We start from the raw sequence: 25,094 nt of genomic DNA, 5'->3' as shown, positions 1-25,094 counted from the left end.
GGACTTGAGCATTATACGGATGGGCATGTGGTTAATGTGGGTAACGCCACGGGGAGGGAGAAAAGCGAGGGCGCGGCGTTGATGTATATCTGGGGTCCTGTTTATGGACACCACGGGTTAGCTGGCCGAGCTGTTGTATTTAAAACATCTACTTGTTACTGCGTCATTTATTATTCCTCTCATACTATCGGGTGATGAAAACAGCTTCATTGAAGTTATGGCTCATTTCGAGTACATGAGGCTGGACATTCAACTTGGGTCAAATATAATACATTGGACATGTATACAAGGTATAAAAAGATATAACGAACATATAACAGGCATGTAACAGGCACATAACGAGCGTAACCAACATATGGAACAAAGAGACAGGCAAATATATGGCACAATATCATTCCACCTTCCTCTTCTCCACTTCTCCCATCCGTTCAATAACCCAGTCCTTCCTCTCCCCAGATAGCTCAAGAAGCCGTCCAACAATCACATCAGCATTTTCCCTAATCACTTCACACTCTTCACTATCCACAGGATCCTCTGCCTCATCCTCCTCGTCCTTCTGCTCCGGGTACTCAATCGGCTTGACAACCTTCCCTGTCACGAACTCGACGCCTATCTCCATCTTCATATCCATAACTTCATTACAGTCATGATATTCAGTCTTTGGGATATGGGAAAGCATCTCCCTCACCATCCCCTCCCAATCAGCCTCAGTCCGCGGATTCACCTGGACAACGACCGTAGGTATAGCAGATTCAACTGTAACACCAACATTAAACATCTTAACCATGGACCATTTATCCCTAAGTCTCGAAACAACCCTATTGATACTGCGGCGGGCGTGTTCAAATGCCTCTGCAGCGGGGTCGTCATTCGCAATAGGGAAGCAGGTTGGTTCGAAGACTTGGTTCACGAAGATGATTTCGGTATGTACGTTGATTCCGTCGTTGTTTAGGAGGGTTGTTATTTCGTCGCGGGGTGGATCGAGGTTTGCTGGGACCGTGGGAGCGGTCTTGCTTTCTGGGTCTGTGATGTAGGCGAGGCGGAGGACTTGGACGGGTTTGCTGTGGTAAAGCTGTTTTGTTGCGCTGTGGATAGAGAACTGGAGGTATTGGGGTGGTGGGAAGTTGTGGGAGTGTAGAATCTCGAGTATAGCGCTGCGGTGCTGCTCGATTTGTTTGGTTGTGGTTGGTTCTGCTGGTAGGATGTTGTGTGGATAGGGCCAGCTGAGTGTTGACGAGCGGTAGGGCTCCAGGCGTTCGAGGTAGGTTTCGATGGGCATCACGCCTTTGACTTGGTCGGTGTTCTTAAGGAGGGCTCGTCTCTCCTGGGGAGAGGTTTGAGGGTTCTGAGAGAGCTTGACAGGTGCCATTTGGCAGTGGTGTTTTTATATAGTATAGTAGATATATTTGGATAGTTGATAGTCTTGTATAGTGATGGTTTTCAGCGACTTCCAGAACAGCGTTATTTAGTATAGAGTATTCAATATAGAGTATGATGAAAGGTGGAGGATGCAGAATGAGAAGCGAGACGAACTTCATACTGCGTCACTAAGACAGCTGTTCCTGGAAAAGTATAATGCTGTTCCTGGGAAGCATAATGCTGTTGTACCATGGCACGAGTTGACTTTACACTGCGTATGCATTACTATTTAGAGATGTTGATGTTCAATCCGGTCCAATCATCCCACCATAATCTCAATCCACCATCTAAGCCAGCACGGTTTGGTTACTGGCACGATCCTTCCAATCTTCCTGGATCATGTGTGCTGCCAGCTCGGCTACAGCATAGACTGGCCCCGACATATGGCAGGTTGGCTGGGACGGGAGCACGCTGGAGTCCACTATACGCAAGCCCCTTATACCCGGAATGCGAAACTGGGAGTCGACAACTTTTCCCAGCGCACATGTTCCGCTGGGATGGTGGAATGACCATGCACTTGATAGCATTGCCCGGGTCAGCTCCTCGTCAGTCTGGGCTTGAGGGCCTGGAAACAGTTCACCTTTCACTATAGGGGCTATGATTTTGGATGCCATTGCACCGCGTAGTTTCTTATACCCGTATAACTGCAACGCCAGATCCGCATCGGATCCCCAGTAGTTGGAGAAAATAAGCGGTGCGTCACGATAGTCGGTGCTAGCTAGTCTGACAGACCCGTGCCCTTCTGGCTGTATCAGACTAACATATCCGGATATCACATTTGCGTTCTGGGGGTTGGCAGCCATTGCCGATGTTGTATAGGAGTAGTACAGTATGGGTCGGTCCTTGGGAAGAGCTTTATGAAAGGGTGAGTTGATAGCGTCCAGGAAAGCATCTGGTGGCCGTTCCGTTACATAGCTGGAGCTTAGGATATGTGACAATGGGCCCGTTCCATTTGCTTTAAACTGTTCTTCAGCCTCTGCGAGGAGAGTTTTGTTGTTTTGAAGCGTGAACGAAGTGGTAATGTTCTCTGGGATCTGTACCATGACGACTGCATTGTGATGGTCATGCAGATGGTCGCCCACGTCTGGGATGTCTTTTACAACTGAGATCCCCAGGTCCTCTAGATGCTTCCTGGGACCAATACCCGAGAGCATAAGAAGTTTGGGGGATCCGATTGCGCCTGCGCTGACGATGACCTCTCTCCTGGCCCACACGGTATTATTCGAGCCGTCGTTCGATGATATGTACTCAACCAAGGCCGCCTTCCCATACCAGACGTGGATCTTGGTAGCTTCAGCACCAGTTATAATTTTTACATTCTTCCGAGCCAATAAGGCCGAACCGTACGAAGCTTGGGCAGACGATCGATGCCCCGTCAGGAGGTTTATGGTGTGCGGGCCACCATTGACTCGGCCAATGGAACGCCCATCAGTTGGGTCAATAAGAGGTACATTCGGTGAGATACTTGTGGCCATCGCATCACCCCAAAATGGTTCAGTCCCGGTGGCATTTATCTCGTAGCTAACTTGTAGTGGCCCGTTTCCGTATACGGCAGGGTTTGCGGCGGTGGGGTAATCAGTCAGGGACGGCATAGTTAGGTTTGTAGAGAGTTGAAACATCTGGAGAAGCTTTCCGAAACTCAGTCTGTCGTTGCCAGACTCCTTCGCCCACTGGTCGTACACGCTGGCTGCTCCTCGAGAATACGACATGAAGTTGATAGAAGTGCCACCACCTAGGCCACGCCCTTGTGGGAAGGGGGGTGTAATGTTGCCACGCCGTGGATCAGGCTGAGAGGTGTAATTCCACGAATACTGACTGTTCTGGAGTCTGCCAGCAAATCCAGGGGTGTAGACATCGGCATCGTCCTTGCCATCCGGCCCAGCCTCCAGAAGTGTGATGGTGATATTTGGATCTTGGGATAGGCGATTGGCTAGGACGTACCCTGCTGGTCCTGCTCCAACAATAACATAGTCGCTGTCTGGGTATCGGAACCTTGCTGCAGAAGCAAAGGTAAACGAGTGACTCAGAGCGAGAAGAAGGTTTGCCAGTTTCATGGTGAACAAGGGTTCAAGTCTGCGGGACGAATTTCCGGGGGCAACGAATATTCAAACTTTTGAGTACCTGATGATGGTTAAATGTATGATCATGGTTATTCTAAGCAGAACGGCTGACATGAGATGCATGTAGTTGCCATACATACAGTGGATCCAGCATTGCTCCTGCCGTGCCCACAAGGCTATAAGCTCCGGCTCCGACATAATAGTGATTTTACCCTGGGCGATCGTTATAATAATCTCTTGTTCATTGTTCTTTCTGTCTGCGGTTAACTCAATTGTGGGTTGATTCCCTGACGACTTAGGGCTACGCATTACGAAAGGAGCAAACTTGCTATTAAATCTTCATCCTCCCCTTGTCATTTATTAGTTATTTCAATAATGGTTTATAACTCCTCACAGGTTTTACAACATAAAATACACTACGTGCCAACCAACTAGAGGAATGCGTAACAAGTCCGTAAAAGGAGCCTCTCACAACGAGACTACGTATAGAGCTGGGTTAATTGACGTAAAGTAATACATACCATAGGTGCAGCGGTATTCAGGAGATACAGCACAAATCAGTTTGTTGCTTGAATAGAAATACAGTATGTCCAGTAACTAAGTCACCCTTGACCGTGCCCAAATCTGCAATCTGCCAACGAAGCTGGTAGTCAAACATCTAGCTCCACCACCCCGTGCGCTTAGTGCCAGGGTCCGAGTCGCTTCCCCTGTTCCGCTCAACGTCGAGCATCCGATCAAAATCGGCCTGAGCGCGCTCTTTATCCTGTCTGCTGTCGGTGTTCCAGTCGGATACACCAGCCTGCGAGCGAGAACCGCTGGGCTGTGACTGGGGCCCTTGAGAACGGAGACGATCCCATGTGCTCCCTTGTGATTGACTATCCTGGTAGTCTGACGGTGGTTGGCTCTCTTCATAAGGAGTCCGGCGTATCCTTGAAGTCTCTGGCTGTGGCGTAGTGGAATATTGAACCTGGTTCTGTCGTCGGATGCGATCCCAAGCGCTTCCCTGTGGAGCAGCATCTCGGTAGTCTGGAGCGATAGGACTGGCGTCGTCATCGAAGAAATCTCCTCCCTTGCTCTGATTTTGAACAGGCGGCGGGTGATAGTCGTTGATTCCCGGGCTCGATGTCCGCGGGGAGGGTATATCTGTTGGGCCATCATGCCACTCCCCCTCGGCACTCCCCTCCTGGGCAGTAGGGACTTCGCCCCGTGCCCGCTGACGACTCAATTGAGTCTTCACCAAGTGTGCGTTGCGATGCCGCTCCCGTACCACCTTCGGGTCCTGGCTCTGTCGGTCTTCAAAAATCTCCTTCACCCGCGGGTCCGTCGCTATCCGGCCGACGCCACTTGAAAGCGCATACGCATTTGAAACAATCCACAATCCGCAAGTCCAAAGTCCTAGTCGAGACAGTACGGCCGCTGTCACCACCCGGAAGGCAGTAGGGTCTAGCTTGTACATGTTCTTTATGCCCTCGAGATACCGCTTTCCCAAGGACAGTCCCGGGTCTGCCGACGCATACCGCTCTATCGTCTTGTCTCGTTGTAAAATCATAGCGGCATTGATGCCTCCGGCAAGAAAACCCAGAGGGCCGCCGGTGCGGGCTTGGTAGAGGGTTTTGCTGGTGTTTTCGAGGTAGAAATCGAGCTCGGACTGTGTGAGAGACCGGTTAATATCTATACTGCTAACTTCGGCAATGCGAGCGGTCGTTCCGATCACTCTCCGGTGCCATCGTTCTGTCCCCAGGAAGGTGAGCAGTGTGATCGGGTCGGGGCGGTAGATGAGATTGGGGTTGAATTGAACGCCGGGTTCGAAGACGGGAGGAAGGGAGAAGGTCTTGGGCGGTGCCGAGGGCTCCCCTGTCTGTGGGGACCCATCGTTGGTGGCCATTGCGGTTGCTCGTTGAAGACGGCAACGGAGGTATAGTATCCCGATATTGAAGCTGTTGATAGCAGCGTCACCTGCTGGTGTTGAGTCGGAGTCGGAGGAGTCGGCAGGATCTCCGTGTGGGGAGCTCGTGCTGAGTCATTGTCGGTCTCGGCGTGTTTGTCGGTGCGTCACGGTCAGATTTTATGGTTTGCACGGCCTGTTTAGGCAGCTTTCCGGACGATCATTGGAGCTCTCGTGGGGGCGGGATTCAGTGCAAACAACTTCTTCTTCTTCTCTTGCGAGTCAGGAACCATAAGCCACTTGGTGTATTATAAGTATGCAAGACAGTTCCACAATGGGTCAATATCTTCATTTTCTATCTCCCTGGCATCTACGACCATGTCTATACAGAGTGACTTGACCATCGATGCCTCCAGGTTTCGTCCTGACAATGTCAGCGAAACCACCAAACAAGTGAACAACTTTGTCAGAAATATCACAACCAAGGGACCCCGCTGGCACGAAGTTGGCGCTGCTACGTACCGTGAGATGCATCTCCAAGGCAAACTCGCGCTACCGGCGCCGACGTTTCTTCCCGGCGCCACAGATGCTACCCTTCCTTCTCGAGACTCCTCTCGTCTAATACCGATACGCATTTACAAGCCCGACAACGGCCAACCCAGTGAAGGTGTGTTCCTTCATGCCCATGGGGGCGGATGGGTCCTGGGGGACGAGAAGATGTGAGCGTCTGCTTATAGATATCAGAGTACGAAGCACTAGACTAACAGCCTCCAAGCTCTGACAAAGTCCTACAAAGGTATGCCAATGGCTGCCAATTGACTGCCATATCCGTTGGATACCGTCACGCGCCTGAAAATCCATACCCAGCAGCCGTCGACGACTGCATTGATGCGGCCCAGTACTTGATCGACCATCCCGAGAAGTACGGCCCTGTCCGCTTCATGGGCGGAGAGTCAGCCGGAGCATACCTCGTTGTCCTAACTACGTTTCACCTCCTGGCCAGCCGACCGTCTCATGCCATCGAAGGTCTAGCCCTCCAGTATGGAGTATACGACCCGACCCTAGGCCTTCCTTCTCTCACGACAATAACCCAACCAGTCATGATCGACCGGGCAGCTATGGAGCGCTTCCGCGGCGCATTTCTACCTGGTAAAACTCCTGAGCAATGCAGGGATCCTTCTATCTCCCCAATCTACGCGGATCTAGCTGGACTTGCTGCGAAGTCACCCACTGGCCTTCCTCCTGCGTTGTTTGTCGTCGGGACAGATGATCCCCTCGTTGATGATACAATCCTCATGGGCTCGAAGTGGAGTATCGCTGGTGCGGAGAGCATTGTTAAGATCTATCCTGGGGCTACTCACGGGTTTACTGCGGTACCGGGGTTTCCTGTTGCTGAAGAGGCGAATGCGGTCAGCGTTCAGTTTGTAAAGGATAGGGTTACGGGGTCTAAATGATTCGGCGTTTGATTGTGTGTCTCGGTGTTCGTACCGGTGTTTGACTGTATGCAAGTCAGTGATGCATTAGTTACTAAATTATAGAAAAACCAGCTTCCAAGCTCGAAGGCGTCTCAACTCAGTGCTTCAAATGCTTCGGCGTTTGTAACTCAATAGGCATACCATTGCTACAGAATTGTAGAACTGCATAATTATTTTACTACGTGGTTTAGCCTTGTTTATGGACAGTAACGGAATTCTGAATATTCATAGCGCATAAAATAATTCATTGAGATTACAGGCAACATCCAGTTAGACAATCACACTTCCTCCAATAGGACCTAAGATCATCTCTTACCACTTCTCAACATACGGACGAAGATCCAACTCAAATCCAAACGTCGTTCGCGGCTGCGTATGCAAGTGCCAGTACGCATCCGCAATCTACATCCACAAATCAGTACCAAATACCCAGAAGGAGTGGGGATAGGGGCGGGACTCAAACATACAGCACCAGGATCCAACTTCCCATCCTCATGCTCATTCGCCCAGTCCTTCGTCCGGGGGATATCAATCACCCCGTCAATGATAACATGGGAGACATGGACGCCCTTCGGCCCGAACTCACGGGCCAGCGACTGAGCCAGCGCGCGCAGGGCGAACTTGCCCGTTGCAAAGGCCGCGAAGTTCGCCGAGCCTTTGACGCTTGCTGTTGCGCCGGTGAAGATTAGGGTTGGTGGGTGTTGCAGTCCTGTGGACTTTTGAAGGAGCGGGAGCGTGCTTTGGGCGAAGTTGAAGGCGCCGATCCTGTTATCGGTTGTCAATATGTCATCTATGAACTAGCAGGTTCGGTGATAAGGATAAAAATAAACATACCCCTGGCTCTTATACCCAGCCGCGAACTCGTCCTCGGTGAGTTCCAGGAATGGCTTCCGGACAAACCCGCCGCCAGAGTTGAAGACCGCGGCTGCGAGAGGACTGTCCTTGTACTGTTGAGAGATCTTCTCAAAGGCTGCCTTTAGACTGCTGGAGTCGGACACGTCCGCACTGATGCCTAGGGCCTGGCCGCCAGCGGAGGTGATCTCGCTGACAAGACTGTTGTAGTTGGCTGGGTTACGTGCTAGGACTACGACGGAGTATGCCAGTGCGAACTTGCGTGCGATGCTGGCGCCCTGGGTTGGTTAGCAGTGACCGGCGTATAGTATGCGAGGATAGGAAACGGCATACTGTTCCGGGACCGACACCAGCGATGATTGCAAGCGGTTTGGTGGCCATTCTGATCAGAAGTTATACAGCTGGAGTGGGGTAAGTATATGAAGCGCAGAGTAGATTAAGTAGACAAGAGCTTTGCAGTTTGCTCGACCGGGTCACCCGGTTTTATAAGACAGTTACGTAGGCTAGCACGCAAATTAAGTGATCACTAATTGGCAAATCTGCAGCACGATGTCGTGTTTGATTTATAATCATGGATATCACCATCGGCGATGAGGGACGAGGGACAAACGTTGGAGAATCCAAAGACCCGATGACAACATTGCAGCCTGAGGCAGTGGTCATGCACCAGGCTGCAAGGCAGCAACCGCTATCGATAAGCTTCACTTTTTTCCAAATCTCGTCAAGTCCAACTCTCCTTCAGAATTCAATCTCAACGCTCTTTTCGTTCTTTCCTCTTGCCATATCTTGCCATTTATTTTCGCTACATATTTTATACTGTTCAATCTAGTGTTACCATGTCCGAAGAAGAAACCCTCCTCACAAATCTCTGCACAATCTGGTACGTCCTCAGCAAACACACCCCCAGTACGACCCGACGAATTACTAACAAACCCAACGTAGCCACGTCCAACCCCCTAAATACCGGTGTCCCCGATGCTCAACACGCACATGCTCCCTCCCCTGCACACGCCGACACAAACTATGGTCCCAGTGCTCTGGCGTCCGCGACCCGGCCGCGTACATGCGCCGCAACGAACTAGCCTCCGAATCCTCATTCGATCGCGACTTTAATTTCATCACGGGAATTGAGCGCCGTATTGAACGGGCGGGTCGCGAGGCAGAGAATCGCGGGGTTGGCGTTGATGGGAGGAATGGGGTTCATGATCGCGGTGTTGTGGGATTGGAGGGTGAAGGTGAGCCTGAGCATGGGCTTGGAGATGCGAGGGGGAAGAGGAAGAGGGGTCCTGCTCTTGGAGCTGGGCCAGATAGGGGACTGGCGAAGGGTGAGGCAGGGTTTCTTAGGAGGGCGGAGGAGGCTGGTGTGAAGGTTATCAAAGCACCGAAGGGAATGAGTCGCGCGAGGATGAATGGGTCGAAGTGGCATGCTAAGTAAGTGGTAACTTTTATTACGTTCTTGGTGGCTTTGTGATCGAGCTAACGTGTATGGTGCTGCTACAGGCAAAAGTGTTTACAATGGACTGTGGAATTCGTCACGGACGATGGGTCGAAAAGGGTGAATTGCACGGAAACAGTCACAATCGCTGAGGCCTACGATCGGGCGTTCCCTTTACCCAAGGAGGAACGACAGATGCGCAATCAAGAAGCCGCCCAAGAAGCCGTGCAGGACGAGAAAAAAGAAGAGCCTTCGCAATCGGAAGCGAGTGCTTCAGATACCGTCCCAGAGCCGACGACGACAGAAGCTGCCAGCAACGAACCTACAACTTCCCAACAAAACACAACACCACAAACAACCGAAACTCACCCTGCCCCCCACCGCAATGTATACCTCTACCTCCACCGTCCTCGCACTGCAACAAAGCAGCCAGTTCTTATTCCTCTGGTCCCAAATACAAGCCTCACAACTGCCCTCCACGACCGCGTCGTCCTTGAATTCCCTACAATCTACGTACGACAAGCTCCGCTAGGCGATGAACACGAGCAGACGGAGGAAAGTTCTAAATTCATTCTCGAAAATGAGTATCTACGGACGCACCAGGATACGAATACCGAGCTCGATGACGACGCCGCAGTGGATACAGACGCGGTCTTTGGGACGGGAGCTGTGGATATTCCAGACGTAGACGAGGGCAAGATGTTGGAGGTTTTGGAGAAGGATCTATTAGGCAGAGGCTCCGCACCGGTAGCGGGGGCATCATGATTGATTGATGAGCTATAGTAGTTGGAGTTTGGATATAATACCTGTAGAGTAAAATTGCTGACGTACAAACACTTAATTCGGGGATGCTGGGCGTTACCTGGAGTATCTATGACTATGAAGTATCAACATGTCGGGCGTATATCGTGTCTAGACTAGGATGTGTTAGTTGAAGGCAAGGCTACCATGGCTTGTGCATACGAAGTCAGAGCTCGGTCCATTTGGATGTACTCCGGTCAAGTCCAGTGCGAGGGAGGCGAAGGAGCTTCGTCACGACACCGACACCGACACCGTCCGGAGTGCAAGCAGATGCGCGATCGCTCGACAGTGGAATGCTATCAGTGGTCAACAACTGCCCATTCGTTGGCTAAAGTCAAGTACGCCGATATACACCAAGCAATAATAAACCAAATCTCAAAACCAAATCCCGAAATAATAAGCAAATCCCAAGTAACTCCAAGTAGATGCCACAGTAAATCCAAAAGGGTATCTTCTAAACAAATTCAACACAAGACTCCTTATCAATGCTTGTGTATGCAAGCGCAAAATGTGAAACCAGACTTATCGAGTCGCAACTCAACGCTAACCAGCATGAATGCGCGGCAATAGATAGTTCCCATCGTAGGATCCAAAGTAATGCAGCATTTAAAGCGCAAAACAAGAGAAGTCCTAAGATATACTCCATACACTAGACGATGTGGTCCTCAACGGATCCGCAAAGCCGCCGCTCGGAGCAATCAGACAGGATCAGAGACACCGGTGACCGGTGACGGATGACCACTGGGAATCGAGTTTGACGGCCGTCAATATTCTATCCCAAAAAAAAATAACCCAGTACAGTGTATAGGGCTAAATGCGTTATTCGATAGGGTCCAATCCCTTGTATCGAAGACACGCCGATATAGTTACAGCCCAAAGCCCTCGGGCGATAGACGCACTTCGAGTACAAGTCCACCAAGCATATCGATGCTTTCTTTTGACGGATACTTGACTCTGAAGTGAACCAATCGGTTGGCGCGGTAGGGGGTATTTGTTCTTCCAGTAGCTTGTGCATACGGATAACATTGGTTAGGAGATGTCCGAATCCTCAGACAAATCCAATAAAAAACGATCACAACTGCAGTGTGAAAGTGGTCGCATCAGTAAAGTTCATGGCGACACGCTGGTGGTTTCCGAGGCAGTATCAGGAATAGTGGCTTCCTCCAGCTTCTGTATTGCCTTCTTCTCGGCAAGAGAGACAATCTCAGTAGGCACAGTGCTAGCCGTAGTTGACTCTGCATCTTTGGCGGGGGCTTTGCCACGAAAGCTGCCGGTAGAACCGGTTGGGCTCATCTCCATGCGCTCAGATTTGCTAGGCTTGATCTTCAGTCGACCGCTTTCCAGTGCGTGGAGAAGCGAGCCCACTTCTTCTGAAACGATGCCTCGGAGCTTACTCATGGCGTCGTCTGAGTTCTCGGACTGCGCGTTCCAACCGAGTTTGTCGGATTCTTCCGACGTCAACGATTTGGATTCAAGAGATGGCCCAGTAATGAGCTTGTAGAGAGCGGTGGGAGAGAGGTTGTTGGGACGCCGGGGCATCTTGACAGGCTTCTGTTTCGAACTTGACGAGACAGAAGCCACCTCCTCCTGTTGCCGCTTGGGTGGACGTTGAATGGGGGAGAGGGGGTGATCTCCAACTTCATTTCGGATCTTGTAGTAGACGAGGCCGAGTGTAGCGGCCAGTGCCTGGTGGGCGGCTTCAGGGAACATTCGGACAGCTTCAGCCCGCGATAAACTCGAAGGGCAGTCACTTGAATCGCTTGATTCGCTGTCACTGGCAAACATGCCATCGGTCTGATGCATCCGGCCCCAATATTCATATCCACCAAGCTGGTAGAATTCGGCAAGTTGTGCCAGGCGGTTGACTATAATAAAAGGTTAGAATGGCTGGGGGAGGGCATTTACTTGTCTTGTCTTTACTTACGCCGACTGCGTTTCTTCAAACACCAGAACCTCCATACAGTCCTGGGGAAATATTCCGGCCAAAGCAGAGATCCATCCTCTTCAACAACGGGAACAGGAGTAATAGGAGCATGGGTGGTGTGGGCTAGCGAGTTGAATCGAACACGTTCAGAATGTTTCATGCGGGATTCGATCAGGGAAAACCGTTCAAACACTGAGTTTAGATGCCGCGATGTCTCGTGCTGCAAGGTGATAAGATCAGTGCGAAGCTGGCTGATCGTCGAGTGCAGTTTGCTTATTTCCATGCGACATCCACACACATCAGTCTGCATGTGTTCTAGATCGGCCTGGATCTGGTCGACGTTCTTCGAAAGTCGATCGACATCGCTGCGAAGGAAGACGGTTTCGTTGCCGGCTTGCCCCAAATTCGATTTCAGTTGCAGGATACCCGACTTCAACTGGTCGACGTCCGTTCGTAACGCGACCACATTCAAGTCGATTCTGTTGCTGATGGACCGGTTCGCTTCGAATTCACGACGAATATGTTCATCCTCTCGATTGCGTCTATCGACATAGCCGTCCTTGGTCAGAACGGTTGATCGTAGTTCGAGAAGGCGAGAATCGATAACCGAAAGGCGTTCGTGGAGGTGTGAGATGGAGGATTCGGAGACAGGGGTAGCAGCATCATGCCGAAAAGAGATCATGGGTGAGAGAGGCATGGATACACTTGATGTGCGAGAGAGACTTCGTTCGAGGGTGGCGGTCATGATGGATAGGTAGGGATGAGAGGTGCGGTAATGAGACCGGTAGTCAAAATCGTAAATAACGGGTTATTGCTGAACATAGGCGGGTGTATAGTCATTTAGACTCTAACAACAGCTTCCGAGGTCCATTTCGGCGGTCCTATATAGGGCAGTTTCGATGGGGTGACAGCGGTAGCGATGAGAGTCTGTGGCAAGCGGTGGTGATGATGAGGCAGAATTGGTGTCAAACGGGAGAGAAAGGGTTGGGTTGTGGGAGGAGAGCGAGAAGAGGGCCACCTGGAAATCCGGCTGGGCCGTGCCCCCTCCTTTCTTTCACTAGCGCGGATGACCACTTGGCACAACAACAGACAACACGGTCGCCCAACATTATCGACTCATCGTTACTCATCCCAACCGCGAATGAATCATAGTGGCTCATTTCAATTATAATCATGTCGTCACATTCTAAAAAGTATATCTATTTTCAGGATCTTAATTACATTATCTTGGTAGCAATTAGTGAGGTTAGAGCGATGGCCGAAATGATGACATGTTACAATACACAATACAAGGCCGTAACGGTAAATGCTAGCGGCAGGCAAAGGCAGCCGATCGATCCGAAGAGGCTTAGTGTCGGGTTCGAAGATCTCGATCGGGATTAGCGTTCACACCGCATCCAGCTGACCCATTTTCCTCCAATGACGATCGGTTGTCGCCTTATCGCCACCAAAAGTGAGACGCAGGCCTCGCTGACAATTGGTCGACAGAAATAATCGATACTCCGCCCCAGCGTCATCCTGCATTGCGTCGGGCTCGTATTTATGCATGTGTCGTTTGGCGGTCTCCGTATTACACCGTGGCAACCATCACGGTATCATCACCAGTATGAAGGTCTCGATGAGGACAATCCAACAATCAATTCATGTCGCTGCCATATCTAGAAGACCGCGTTGGATCGGTAAAACTGCATTTCGTAGACGCGCAAGAACTGTCGGTTCAAATCCCCAGTCACCAACCCATTGCGACATCCGGCAGCCGTCTTTAAAATGCGTCGCCAAATGGTCTGCCCGTGCCGCCCAGCTAGGCAATGGCGACGAACAGAACCCACAGCGACTTTGGATTTCTTTCTGTGCGGACCTCCAGGAATCGAGGTTTGAGATTGGATACCGCGTGCATCCGTGGAACTTGCGCAGATGCTGCCAGAGATAGTCCTTGCGACTGAAGGACCGCTCGGGGAGAGGTTTGGTAGCGCATTCGCGGAAGTCGTGACTCTCCCAGTGCTCTCGTGTGGGTTGTTGGTGATCACAGAATCTACATTCTGCGAAGGGCATGTTCCCATCTTCTAGTTCGCTGAGGCTCGGCGTGCAGATCCAGACATCCAGTGGGAGATGGACGCTCTTCTCGTGTCTCGACCAGTCGTGCTTTTTCTTAAACGACTGCGTACAAAACGTGCACTGGTAATGGCCATCTTCTGCAACTCGCCTTCGACCTCCTCTTCGCCCAGATGATGGTCGTCTATGATATGGCCGCGAGCGGAGTGGTCCATCCCCTGATTGGAAACTCCACGCAGACGAACTACTATCCGAGGCATTCGATGGCGGGATACCAAAGCTTGATAGTGACGATGCGAGTGAGGACCCTTCGCAAATAGACGAGAGGTCGGTGGATGGTGTACCCACCTGGCTCTGCGGGCGAGACGCATCCGAAGTCGTAGATGTAGACGCTATAGCTTCCCTGATCACAGCCTCAGGCACGGGCTCCTCGTCAGGCGGCGACGCCTGCCAGCGCTCCATCGGAGTCATCGATGTCACATCACTCGTCGGCATCGGCGATCCAGCACGGTATAGCCGGGTCGATGACCCAGCCTGCCGCTGCTGCTTATGCCGCCGCCGGGCATTCGCAAACCAGGTCGATATCCTCTGTCTCGAGAAGCCCGTTTCCTGGGAGAGGCGAGCCTTTTCCTCTTCTGACGGATACGGGCAGTGCTCGTTCTGATAAAACCACTCCCGTAGTACACGCGCTCCTTTGCGGACGAACTGCTTCGTTTCTTTCGCGTCGACTCTGCGCGGGCCGTCTTCGCCTTCGTCCCCTTCTTCAATCACGCCGTGGAGGTGGCCTAGAACTGGAGACAGTGTCTCGAACCCACACGGCTGGCGCTTCTCCCCTGGTCGGGAAAAGCTGCATGGTCGGAACAGTCCAACGCAGCTGGAGCATGACGGCACCGGGTTCGGGTTATCAGCTGTCCGCCGCAAGATCAGACATTGGAAGCGATGTCTGCGGCAGTTGTCGCACGGGTTCGGCGGACGGTATGCCCCGTCTAACCACTCGGCGACATCATTGAACCTCTCAGACACAACGGGCGCATTTCCAGGTTGTGTCCGGCCGAGGATATCTGGTTCGTTGATTTCCGGTTCATTGAAGGCTCGCTCCCCGCCTGATAGCGGGGGTAAGGATGGCTCCGTGGTGTGTAGAAAGTCGAGTGTCAACCACGGTGTCCGGTCCACCTGGGAGTTTGAAGTATCTTGATCCCGTATGCCGTATAATGTGTCCCAGTCAAAAAAAATATCCTCCTCGACCGGCCATGACCCCGTCGGAGGCGCATCTACCCCACGTTGATCCTCCGTATGGGGATACTGCAGGAAGCCGGTATCAGTATCATTAGGCACCACCCAGTCATCCATGTCCAAGCTGTCAACTAGATACCAAAATGATCGGTAATTTCCAAATCAGAGCGGTCTTGCCGGGGAAATCTCGAGGTTTCCAGGTTCCACGATCGTGGTGGTTGCAGTGTTGAGAGCTGCTGAGTAATCAGTTTGCCTGAGTTTTTCAGGCGGCGAATCCAAGTATCGGCCAATCAGAGCCCGTTGGATTCTCACCTCTCGGAGTGACACTCAGACTCCCCGACAACTCTCTCCATCTACTCTCTATATCAGGACATCATACAGTTATCGTGCTTTACTGGCTATTTCCAGACTATACTCATCTCCATTCTGTCATAACGTCATATCCCAATCACCGTTACCGCACGTTCTAACAAACGATGCGGTCCGTCTCTACTAAGTAAACACAGCTATACTAATGTATCTGACGTCTAAGCACAGAAATCACGAATCAACCTGATGAATGTTTCCTCCAAACGTTGTACACTCTTCACTTCCACGTACTCCTCCTTCCCATGCAGTCCATGTCCAGATGGCCCAAACACAACAGACGGGATCCCAGCTTGGCTCAGCAGAGCAGCATCACACCAGAACGGAACGCTCTCGACTGAAGGACGACTCCCCATAGCTGATGCTGCACACTCAGCCACCTGGCTAATCAGGGGATGGTCGGCGCTGATTTTGTGGGCCGGTCGACACAATGTCGCCCGGGGTTCGGCGAATCCAAACTTGGAATTTCCTTTCTGGATATCCTCTAGCAAGGACTGGATGTCATGCACGATCGACTCCTCTGTTTGGCTGGGGACTGTGCGGAATTCAACAGTGATTGTGCATTTTGCGGGGTACGAGGATGCTTCTTCTCCGCCCTGAATCAGACCGCAGTGCATCGTCGCTGGACCCAGAACATCGTCAACGGGGAGTCGCTGGCCGTACTCCTCCAGTGATCGCAGGAACCAGCCAGCATGCAGAATTGCATCAACGCCTCCAAGATGGTTGGAGCCGTGAGCAGCTACACCGAGGATATCCACCTCAACCCATACGAACCCCTTGTGCGCATGCGCAATGATCTCTGTCGTCGGCTCGGGGATCACAGCGGCGTCTGCCCTCCATCCTGCAGCCAGTATATCCCGGGTTCCCTGCGACGCATCCTCCTCGTCTGAAACAGCGGCGATTATCACATCACCACGCAGAGGGGAGCAACTGGCTTTGGCAGATGCCATGGCCGCCAGGGCAGTGGCAAGTCCGCTCTTCATGTCCAAGCTACCTCGGCCGAGGACTACCTCTTTGCCGTCTCGCTTATCGATTGTGCCTGAGAGTGCGTCTTTCTCGTAGCTTGCTAAGCTGACGGTGTCGATGTGGCCGTTGAACATCAGTGATTTCCCGCCACCGGTGCCCTTTAGCACCCCGATGACGGAGGGTCGTCCGGGGACAGGCTCAACGCGGTGCGACTCAATCCCGCGGTGGGCGAACCAGGCCTGCAGGTAGTTGCAGATCTGAGTCTTGCCAGCGCCATCTGCTAACGAGAGCGTAGGGTTGGATGAGTTGATCTTGGTCAGGACGCTCGTCAGCTCGACGGCGCCCTCGGCTGAAACATCAAACGGGATAGGATAGTCGCGAGGACCCTCAGTACTCAGCAGCACAACGACCGAGTCCTTACTGAGCAGTGATTCAGAGCTTTCCGCTGCGAGACGCCTCAACGCTGCCACCGACGCCGCACCACAAGGGCCAGCACCGATGCCCTGCGAAGCCAGATACTCAACGGCCCGGTGACTCTCGTAGCAAGACACCGTGACACTCGCATCCACCAGCCTCTTCAGATTCGGCCATGCCGTCGTAGAGACAGTCCCGCAGTCCATCCCATCCATAATCGTCCCGGTCGTCTCAATCGACGTCAACTCGCCCTTGAGCAAACTCTCCTGCAAACAAGCAGCCGTATCCGGCTCAGCAGCAACGACGGAGATAGCCTCCTCTCTAGACTTGCAAAACGTAGCGACAGTATTCGCAAGACTCCCAACCCCCACCGGCGTAACCATAACACTCGCCCTCAGCCCCATCTCAGACACCTGCTCCTCAACCTCCCCCATCATAGTCCCATACCCCTCCACGATCCAACCCGGAACCTCCTCATACCCATCCAGCGCTGTATCCTGCACCAGAATCCCGGCTCCACCCTGCACTCTCCTCGAATCCCTCAGAGCATCCAGAACAGCCTGGTCATAGTCTCCCTTGATCACCGTAAGCTGGGCCCCCTCCTCGCTAATCCGCCCCCTGGTACCCTGGTCCATAGACTCCGATACATAGATCTTACAAGCAACCCCAAGCGTCCTCGCCATAAACGCCACCGCACGGCCATGGTTCCCCTTCGTGGCCGCGAAAAGCGTTACGCCGCCCGCCTGTGCTTTTGATGCCATTTCATCCAGCGAGACAGTTAGCGGTAGATCTAGATATGCTGCGACAGCGCGGTAACAGCCCCATGATGCGCCGAGGACTTTGAATGCGGGGAGGCCCAGGCGGTTACTTTCGTCTTTCACGAGCACGGCGCGCACGCCGAGTTCGCGGGCGAGGGCTGGGAGAGGGGTTAGTGGGGTTGGTTTGTAGCCGGAGAGCGAGCGGTGGAATTTTGTGAGGGCGGTTGTGTCGGGATAGTTGGTGCTTTGGTTTTTGGTGTTGGGGTTGATGTAGATGGGGCGGCGGGACGACATCTGTAGGGTTAGTATGCAGCATTACAAAGAGGTTGACAACTTACAGTGGATATTTACTTGGAATAAGGAATCGAGAAAGATGATGTTGGAACAAGTTGCAGACGAATATGAAATATGAAATGACAGGACGAATATATTAAGCAATTGTCTGGGTCGAGCCTGGCTGTTCAACCGACGCCTTCTAACGACATAGCAGAAAAAAACTCACTCCACCACGCAAAGGCCCCTCTCGGTGAACTGGAGTTTTTACGTGATCGATTCAGGATTTTTCTAAGGTACAAAGTGTTTTGCCGGTTCTCCATGATTTGGTTTCTGGCTGGTTATGGTGTTCTATACTGCCCTACTGGGTTATATATATGCGCTTCCGTACACCACCGCAACTATTCAACGACAACACTATTCACAAACTTAACTCGAAAAAAAACTAGTGAGATCTAAAACCTTGAAAAAACTGCTACTAGGTGTCAACACTGTTGTTATATACTGTCCGACCCCAATTCAGTGGCGGATTCGCTTGCAAACGTTGAGGCGTGCAAAAGTGAATGCGGGGGCAGCATTTTGCCATACAAACTGGGCCTTGGCACATTCTATATAGTAAATACTGTTTACTGAGAATTTGTAGTGCTGTTATACTATTAATATAGGACTCGAATAGTAATCTGGGCCGAACAGCATTCAGTGCTGGCCTGCAGAAGGAGGCTCCTGTGCTCCTTCCCTGCACTGCGTACTCTCCCTCTATCTGCACCTGCTCTCCAACCACAAATCCACGATGAACACATCTCGGTCACTCTTCTGCCAATCTCATTGATACCGTTCTATCTGTTACCAATGACGAAACTCAGTCTCTCACTGCTCGCTAGTCTCTCTTTCATCGTCTCTGTCGCCTCAACCGCTCTCCCTCCATCCAACACAGCCAACTCGCTCCTCACCCCCCGAGTCCCCAGCCATTTCCCCTGCGACTGCTATCTCATCTCAGGCGAAGACCCCGGTTACTTCACAAACTACAAATTCTGGGACTTTCGCAATGTCCGCCTCCCTCACAATCACAGCGCGAGCGAAACAAACACCAACAGCCCCCTAGCCAACACCATCCTCTGGGAATCAGAGACCCTCCCTCTCTCTGAATCACCCTTCAACACCGACTGGCAAACCCAGTCCTGGAGCCGCAACAAGACCGTCGACAGCATCATCCCCATCGTGAACTCCGAGTTCAATGCCTTCTTCGCTAGACACCCCAATTACCTCGATACAACTCAGTTAGTCCTCCGCACCACCCGTCTGGCGAATTACTCCTCCACAGCGGAGATCGAGAGCGTGAATGGGAACTTCTTCCACTGCTCGATCCGCGTGCGCATGCGGCTTATGTCGAGAGACGCCATCACGCGAAGACCCGATGACCATTCGCCAGACATCAATAATGTGCCTAGAGGTGCTTGCGCGGGTATCTTCACATACCGCTCTGCAATGTGCGAGTCCGATCTGGAGTTCCTGACTTCTGATCCTCCGAATACGATCCACTATGCGAATCAGCCAGACTATGATCCGGAAGCAGACATTATTGTCCCCGGCGCGAGTGAAGTGGTCACGACCGTGCCGAGGCCCTGGTCGGCGTGGGGGACGCACCGTATGGACTGGTTTGTGAATAAGACGCGGTGGTACGCTGATGGTGAGTTGCAAGCGGATGTTTCTGTCAGTGTCCCTGACCGGCCAAGTATCCTGGCCATGAACCTTTGGAGTGATGGTGGGGTATGGACTGGGGATATGAAAGTCGATGAGAGCGTGTATATGGGCATTGAATGGATCGAGATCGCGTACAATACTTCCACCGTGGGTCTCTCCCCGATTGAGACCAACCAGAGGCACCGGAATCGACCGTCGGAGTGGAGGAAAGGGGGTTCCCATCAGAAGAAGCAGGTATCCGGTGGTGAAGCCAGGGAGAGTTGTGAAAGGCCATGCTACTTGGATAAGATGCAGTACTATTGATACTCTCCTTCGTTATTATCTACAATGGAATACGTTTACTCCGCGAAATTTTCAGTTTGACTGGTTATTGTCAATTGTAATGTAGTCTCAGTGGGCATAGAGGGTTTCGAGACATGAGAGGCACCGGTTGACCCGTAATGTGGAGCGGGCATGGTGGCCAGTCGTATGGGCATGAGCGTGTGTTGCGCCGCACGACGAGTGATTATGTACATGAAAATATCTGAAAAGCATGTCAGGAGCTGTTGCTCAACCGACGGGTATATCCCTTAAACAAACACCTCTCTAATGCTTTCGAGGTAGACCAAATAAACACAAACACAAACAACAAAAGTAGACAGCGTCTCGCGCCATAACATCGTACAAAAGACAGACAAGACTACAAACACCGTAAACCAAACAAAACTCCAACACAAAGCCATGCCTTGATAACCATGCCATGATAACTATGCCGCAGATGAAGATGCATTTGATAAAGGGTATATTGGATAATGACGCGCCGATAACCATGCCGCTGGTAAAAAATGCAGTTGATAATCATGCAGTCGTAAAAATAAAGTCGGTAAAAATATGGCCGGTAAAAAATATTTTCGATAAAAATATCGTCATCGTTGTTCTTTTTTTTTTTTTTTTTTTTTTTTTCTGGGGTTGGAGGGGACTCGCTTACAACAAGACGTCCCCGTACACATCTTTCGGAGCGAAGTCTCCCTCCAACCCCCCGTTCATCAACTCCGCCACAATCTTCTTCCGAAGAAGAAGGGTGTCTTGTGGCCCGTAGGCCAGCGGGTCGATGTTGGCCGCAATGGCCTTTGCTGTAGACAGCAAGAACACCCCGCAGTCGCTGCCGTTGTCTTGCTGGGGCGAGACAGACGGCAGGACCGCCCACTCCTCCTCGACGAAGAGGTCGCCGAGTTCCCCGCGCAGCCACGTCTTGACGATGCCGACGTGGCGGCGGGAAAGCGACCCGAGGGAGTCGAAGTGCTCAATGGTCCTATCAGCGGGTTTCACGACAATGAGAGTCCAGTGAGAGCTGTTATGAACCGGTATGAAAACAGTGTCAACGTTCAGTAGATCTTTTTTGCCGATCTTAGCACGAGTCGCCCAACGCCGAACAGATTCGTAGCCCTTGTCGCGCAGGTTGGAGAAGAAGAAAGAGTTGAATGCATGGAAACGAGGCTTGTCATGACGTCCGTCGTTATTATTCTCGCGACGAAGATAGTCAATGATAACAGCAAGATACGAGTTGATCACTTCATCGTTCAGCCATGCCATCGGGGTGAAGCAGCTGGCCAAATCTCTCTTCGTGAGGGGGTCACCCGACAGTGTGTCGACGATCTTTCTGTTGTTTGGCATACGCATAGCATCCTCAACACGCTTCTCCCACTTCTCCGACAAAGGACGCACAGCTGGCCCCTCGGGTCTGATTCTCTCAGAACGCTCTTCTAGTTGCTGCTCTTGTTCGAGTTTTCGCCATTCATCGGCATAAATAGACTCAGTGCGTCCGGGCGGGATCTTCCGGTCAGGAGGATAGAAGAGGCTGACAGCAGACAAGGCTGAGCCGTAAGGGAATTCCGGCGGCTGGGCCCACGGATCAACAAATGGTTCAACAGACTCGGCAGGTTCAACGGGTTCAACGACAGCGGCAGGGCCAAATTGCTCCGCCTGGAAAATGTGATCACGCGCAACAACAAGGTCATGAAAGTCATGCTGGGGAACAAAGTCATTCTGGGGTACAGAATCATCATGTTCAACGACCAGCTCAGGGGCAATGTTCTCCTTCTGTTCTTCGTCAAGTGCTTCAGCAGACTCAGTCTTTGAAAGCCCAGTCTTCAGAGATTCTATGTTCGGATGTTCATTGTTCGGAGACGGGTGAAGGTGGGGAGCAAGCTCCGGGGTGAGCGGGGGTTCATAACCATACACAGTGACAAGAGGCTCTTGGAAGCGAACCCTATGCTCAGACTTTGAGTGGCTGGTTCTGGCGGAGGTATTGAAGCCTTGAATGTGTAGTGCTTCATTGAGCTCGCGTGTACGGCGGATTCTGTCCTGGGTTTGCTGTCTCGAGCTGCGGAAAGTGCGGGAACTTCTGGGCTTCAGAATACCCGCCCTAGGTGCTTGAGGCCGTTCTGGGGTATGTGGGATAACGGGGTGGGCGGGATGTTTGCGATTACGCTCAGAGTCAGTGTTAGTCACTGTTGACTGGATTATCTCACGCTGTAGTTGAATCGAAGGGGTAGACGGTGACTCGATATCCTCAGTTTGAATCGAAGAATTTGGAGTGGGTGAAATATGAGGACTGTCGAACGCGAGTGCAGGGAAAGGATATTCATCATTTACTGGATATCCTCGGTCTCTTCTCCATTGGTTGGATCGAATACGTTCTCGCTGTTCAGGAGACAAATTACGTGTGTTCGCGCGAACAGGTGAAGAGCCAGGTGGAGGCGAGCGGGCACGCGCACGATCACGACGGCGCTGTCTAACATAGCCCAGCACTCTTTGGGTTACGTTACTGGCCATCACTCGCTGGGTTACAGAACTGGCAGCAGCCATTGCGCCACCGAATGCACCGCGAAACGCACTTGCAGCTGGCTGCGCCATTTGGCGTTGGAAGGCGAGGTATGCCTGTTGCAAGGTAATGTAGTAATTGTTCCATGTCCCTTCAGCAGGACGCACTGGTTGCAATTCGTTGTTTCCATTATTTGGCGAGTCCTGAGAGTTGGAGCGCTCGGGCTGCGCCGGAGATAGTGCACCTGACATAGAGATGTCTCCAGTATGTGCAGCCACGTTGGGCATGGAATGGTGGAGGGTGGATGTAGGAGTCATCGGCCAGCAGCCTGGTACGGAGTCCATAGAGGTTGAGTTGGTTGCTTGGCGTGCATTCACAGGAGTTTCAGGGCCTGCAATGCTAGAAGGTGAACTGAGCGTGGCAGATGGTGTAGCCTCCAAAACAGGATGGGAGGGCGAGGCAAACGAAGTGCGCTGCGCCACAGTTGAAACGTGATCAGTTGTAGTGGCCTCACCGCCTTCAGTGCAAATAGGATCGTCACCACTAAGCCGACGATATTTCGAAACGGAACCACTTGCAAAGTCCGCAGTCGCAGTATGGGACTCCCCATTCTGGTTCTCCTCGTCAACTGGGCGTTTGCGCGGCTGGGAAGATGGAGCACCAAAGAGTGCCATGAAGTCATCTGCGTTGCCGCGTTTGCGCGGGTTGAATTTCGGGGAACTGGGGAACAAGTTTGAGAGACCAGTGGGTATACCATCAGTAGGGTTTTCGCAAGCATGTTGCGAGGCGTCAAGGAACGGGTTAGATGGATCAGTCGCCTTGCCATCAGCGGAATCACCGCGGGGTCTATTCGGCGGGCCAGCGAAGAGGTTCACAAGGCCATGGGGGTTTGAGGTATCAGTTGCCTTGCCATCAGCGGAATCACCGCGAGGCTTGTTCGGCGGGCCAGCGAAGAGGTTCACAAGGCCATGGGGGTTAGATGGATCAGTCGCCTTGCCATCAGCGGAATCACCGCGAGGTCTATTCGGCGGGCCAGCGAAGAGGTTCACAAGGCCATGGGGGTTTGAGGTATCAGTTGCCTTGCCATCAGCGGAATCACCGCGAGGCTTGTTCGGCGGGTCAGCGAAGAGGCTCGGGCGGCCAGGAGAAAGGTTGGAGAAACTATTGGCATTGCCATCAGCGGGATATCCGCGAGGCTGGTGCGATGAGCCATTGAATGGCCCTGGGACGTCAACCGATCTACCACTATCGAGACATCTATATGATCCATATGTCATACTAGAAGGGCGTGTCAGCTCTTCGGCTGCGGTATGAGGCGCCCACGGAGCAGAGCGTGAATCCAAGCCCGCTTCTCGCATGGCTTTCTTTTCTCGATAGTATCCAGCCTGGAGTTCGGCAAGGGATTTCGGTTTGCGATTAGTGACAAGTCCGTTAGGCTGGAGCGACGACGCAGTCGAGGAAGTAGTGAGATTGTCGAACCTGTTGGTTGCTTTGCCAACAGGAGGTTTCTGGGGAAGGTACGATGGTGCTGTTGACACTGAGGTCAAGGAGTCAAAGCTATTTTCTTTGCCATCATCCGTGGACTTTTGGGTATCAAAGCTGCTAAAAGACGAACCACGACTGGTGTTCTGGGAGACCAAAGGTCGTGCGGTAGGCTTGAAGCCAGTAAATGAAGAATTCTGGGTGGTATTCCACTTCTGGGAGCCCGGCGCCTGCCCGGTAAGACCGAGGTCCGTAGTGTTCCACCTCTTCGAATCGTACAACTTGCTATTGCCCAGCTTGTAGAAGTCCGATTGAGTGGACATTCCCATGTTTGAGTAATGACCACGGTTGAAATAATCAAGGCCAGGGCCATAGGTGGTCGAGGCTAGTTTGTATGAAGCCGGCGTGCGATAAGCCTGGACCTCTGCCATGCGGGGAAGCACGGGCCCAGTCGATTGCTGCTGACGTTCAGAGTTGGCAGAGAAGTGAAAAGGTTTCTGGTTGGGGTATTTCTGGGAGGCGTATCGAGTCATAGCGGACAAGGGTACTTTCATTTTCTCCTTGGGAGGGGGAAGGGCCTGGATGTTGAGTCCAGGATAAGGACTTCCGCCAAAAGGCACTATTTTCTTCATGCCCGGCGGAGTATGGTCTCGGTGGGGATCGCTCAGACCCATGCCATAGGACGTGTAAACTTGTGGAGCTCCCTGAGGCGAGGCATATGGGGATGCGTCCATCATGTCCACATCCTCCATTTCTTGCTGCGCATTATTTGTGGGGTTCGACATGGTGATGAGGTTCCGCTCGGTGAGACAGGTATTGGTTCGGTTGGAGATGGTATGAGGGATTCGACGGAGGTGAGAAAGGTGAGGCTTTCGCGACGAGTGTCGAGGACGCGTCGAGAAACAAGACTTGGTTGGCAACACAAGGTAGCCAGTAGCAAAGAACACAACGATGACGCTGAAGCAGAACGAAATTGGAGAAGAAACACAAGACAGCTAGCTGAGATCAGTGGACACGAACTGGGTTCATGGTATTTGTTGTGATCGCAAGAGTCGCGGCAGGTTGAGCTATCTCCATGAGAATTCTGAGGGGCAGCGAAGTGTTGTGGAGGGGAGAAAGCGAGGTCGAGGACGCAGCGAGAGATATGGGAGAGGAACACCGCAAGTGAAGAGAACATTACATTGAAAACGGGAAA

At 52.1% G+C, this 25,094-nt stretch overlaps 9 protein-coding genes across 9 annotated transcripts; 3 read left to right on the top strand and 6 right to left on the bottom strand.

The window, feature by feature from the left end:
- Positions 1–1,114: 1,114 nt before the first annotated feature.
- ASPVEDRAFT_92734 (GMC family oxidoreductase) lies at positions 1,115–3,473 on the bottom strand (the record flags this gene model as incomplete). Its single annotated transcript, XM_040818759.1, has 2 exons — positions 1,115–1,354; positions 1,782–3,473. Coding segments are annotated over 2 exons (1,932 nt in total), but the record flags the coding sequence as incomplete, so codon positions are not given.
- A 331-nt stretch (positions 3,474–3,804) lies between these two features.
- ASPVEDRAFT_42669 (putative endo-1,3(4)-beta-glucanase) lies at positions 3,805–5,449 on the bottom strand. Its single transcript, XM_040812637.1, has one exon. The coding sequence runs from the start codon at positions 5,362–5,364 to the stop codon at positions 4,138–4,140; it is 1,227 nt and encodes a 408-aa protein (XP_040668917.1). The 5' UTR covers positions 5,365–5,449; the 3' UTR covers positions 3,805–4,137.
- A 156-nt stretch (positions 5,450–5,605) lies between these two features.
- ASPVEDRAFT_72892 (alpha/beta hydrolase) lies at positions 5,606–7,019 on the top strand. The gene is made up of 2 exons (XM_040816175.1): positions 5,606–6,083; positions 6,140–7,019. The coding sequence occupies exons 1-2, from the start codon at positions 5,743–5,745 to the stop codon at positions 6,816–6,818; spliced, it is 1,020 nt and encodes a 339-aa protein (XP_040668916.1). The 5' UTR covers positions 5,606–5,742; the 3' UTR covers positions 6,819–7,019.
- On the bottom strand, positions 6,980–8,293 carry ASPVEDRAFT_42667 (oxidoreductase, short chain dehydrogenase/reductase family). Its single transcript, XM_040812636.1, has 4 exons — positions 8,025–8,293; positions 7,674–7,969; positions 7,307–7,604; positions 6,980–7,241 (listed from the first exon to the last, which is right to left on the bottom strand). The coding sequence occupies exons 1-4, from the start codon at positions 8,070–8,072 to the stop codon at positions 7,152–7,154; spliced, it is 732 nt and encodes a 243-aa protein (XP_040668915.1). The 5' UTR covers positions 8,073–8,293; the 3' UTR covers positions 6,980–7,151.
- Positions 8,294–8,527: 234 nt separating this feature from the next.
- ASPVEDRAFT_84605 (uncharacterized protein) lies at positions 8,528–9,891 on the top strand (the record flags this gene model as incomplete). The annotated part of the gene is made up of 3 exons (XM_040817569.1): positions 8,528–8,571; positions 8,634–9,122; positions 9,192–9,891. The coding sequence occupies 3 exons, from the start codon at positions 8,528–8,530 to the stop codon at positions 9,889–9,891; spliced, it is 1,233 nt and encodes a 410-aa protein (XP_040668914.1).
- Positions 9,892–11,037: 1,146 nt separating this feature from the next.
- ASPVEDRAFT_29677 (uncharacterized protein) lies at positions 11,038–12,596 on the bottom strand (the record flags this gene model as incomplete). The annotated part of the gene is made up of 2 exons (XM_040810260.1): positions 11,038–11,792; positions 11,852–12,596. 2 exons carry the CDS (start codon positions 12,594–12,596, stop codon positions 11,038–11,040), a joined length of 1,500 nt encoding a protein of 499 aa, XP_040668913.1.
- Positions 12,597–13,492: 896 nt separating this feature from the next.
- Positions 13,493–17,934, bottom strand: ASPVEDRAFT_53654 (uncharacterized protein; the record flags this gene model as incomplete). The annotated part of the gene is made up of 2 exons (XM_040814816.1): positions 13,493–15,260; positions 15,689–17,934. 2 exons carry the CDS (start codon positions 17,932–17,934, stop codon positions 13,493–13,495), a joined length of 4,014 nt encoding a protein of 1,337 aa, XP_040668912.1.
- An 828-nt stretch (positions 17,935–18,762) lies between these two features.
- On the top strand, positions 18,763–19,917 carry ASPVEDRAFT_133921 (glycoside hydrolase family 16 protein; the record flags this gene model as incomplete). The annotated part of the gene is made up of 2 exons (XM_040807073.1): positions 18,763–19,298; positions 19,362–19,917. 2 exons carry the CDS (start codon positions 18,763–18,765, stop codon positions 19,915–19,917), a joined length of 1,092 nt encoding a protein of 363 aa, XP_040668911.1.
- A 644-nt stretch (positions 19,918–20,561) lies between these two features.
- ASPVEDRAFT_42662 (SUMO protease ULP1) lies at positions 20,562–25,027 on the bottom strand. Its single transcript, XM_040812635.1, has one exon. It carries the CDS (start codon positions 24,682–24,684, stop codon positions 20,578–20,580), a length of 4,107 nt encoding a protein of 1,368 aa, XP_040668910.1. The 5' UTR covers positions 24,685–25,027; the 3' UTR covers positions 20,562–20,577.
- Between the last annotated feature and the right edge of the window lie 67 nt (positions 25,028–25,094).

The sequence above is a fragment of the Aspergillus versicolor genome, assembly GCF_001890125.1.
Source record: "Aspergillus versicolor CBS 583.65 unplaced genomic scaffold ASPVEscaffold_6, whole genome shotgun sequence".
NCBI classification, from domain to species: Eukaryota; Fungi; Ascomycota; class Eurotiomycetes; order Eurotiales; family Aspergillaceae; genus Aspergillus; species Aspergillus versicolor.
This window is presented reverse-complemented; position numbering and strand designations above follow the sequence as displayed.

Bases quoted from the DNA above. Each gene is read 5' to 3' on its own strand.
- ASPVEDRAFT_42662 (XM_040812635.1), bottom strand. From the start codon at position 24,684: ATGTCGAACCCCACAAATAATGCGCAGCAAGAAATGGAGGATGTGGAC.
- ASPVEDRAFT_72892 (XM_040816175.1), top strand. From the start codon at position 5,743: ATGTCTATACAGAGTGACTTGACCATCGATGCCTCCAGGTTTCGTCCT. The intron at 6,084-6,139 runs GTGAGCGTCTGC...ACAGCCTCCAAG, and splicing joins GTCCTGGGGGACGAGAAGAT to CTCTGACAAAGTCCTACAAA.
- ASPVEDRAFT_42667 (XM_040812636.1), bottom strand. From the start codon at position 8,072: ATGGCCACCAAACCGCTTGCAATCATCGCTGGTGTCGGTCCCGGAACA. The intron at 7,970-8,024 runs GTATGCCGTTTC...TAACCAACCCAG, and splicing joins CTGGTGTCGGTCCCGGAACA to GGCGCCAGCATCGCACGCAA. The intron at 7,605-7,673 runs GTATGTTTATTT...AACCGATAACAG, and splicing joins GCTGGGTATAAGAGCCAGGG to GATCGGCGCCTTCAACTTCG.
- ASPVEDRAFT_42669 (XM_040812637.1), bottom strand. From the start codon at position 5,364: ATGGCCACCAACGATGGGTCCCCACAGACAGGGGAGCCCTCGGCACCG.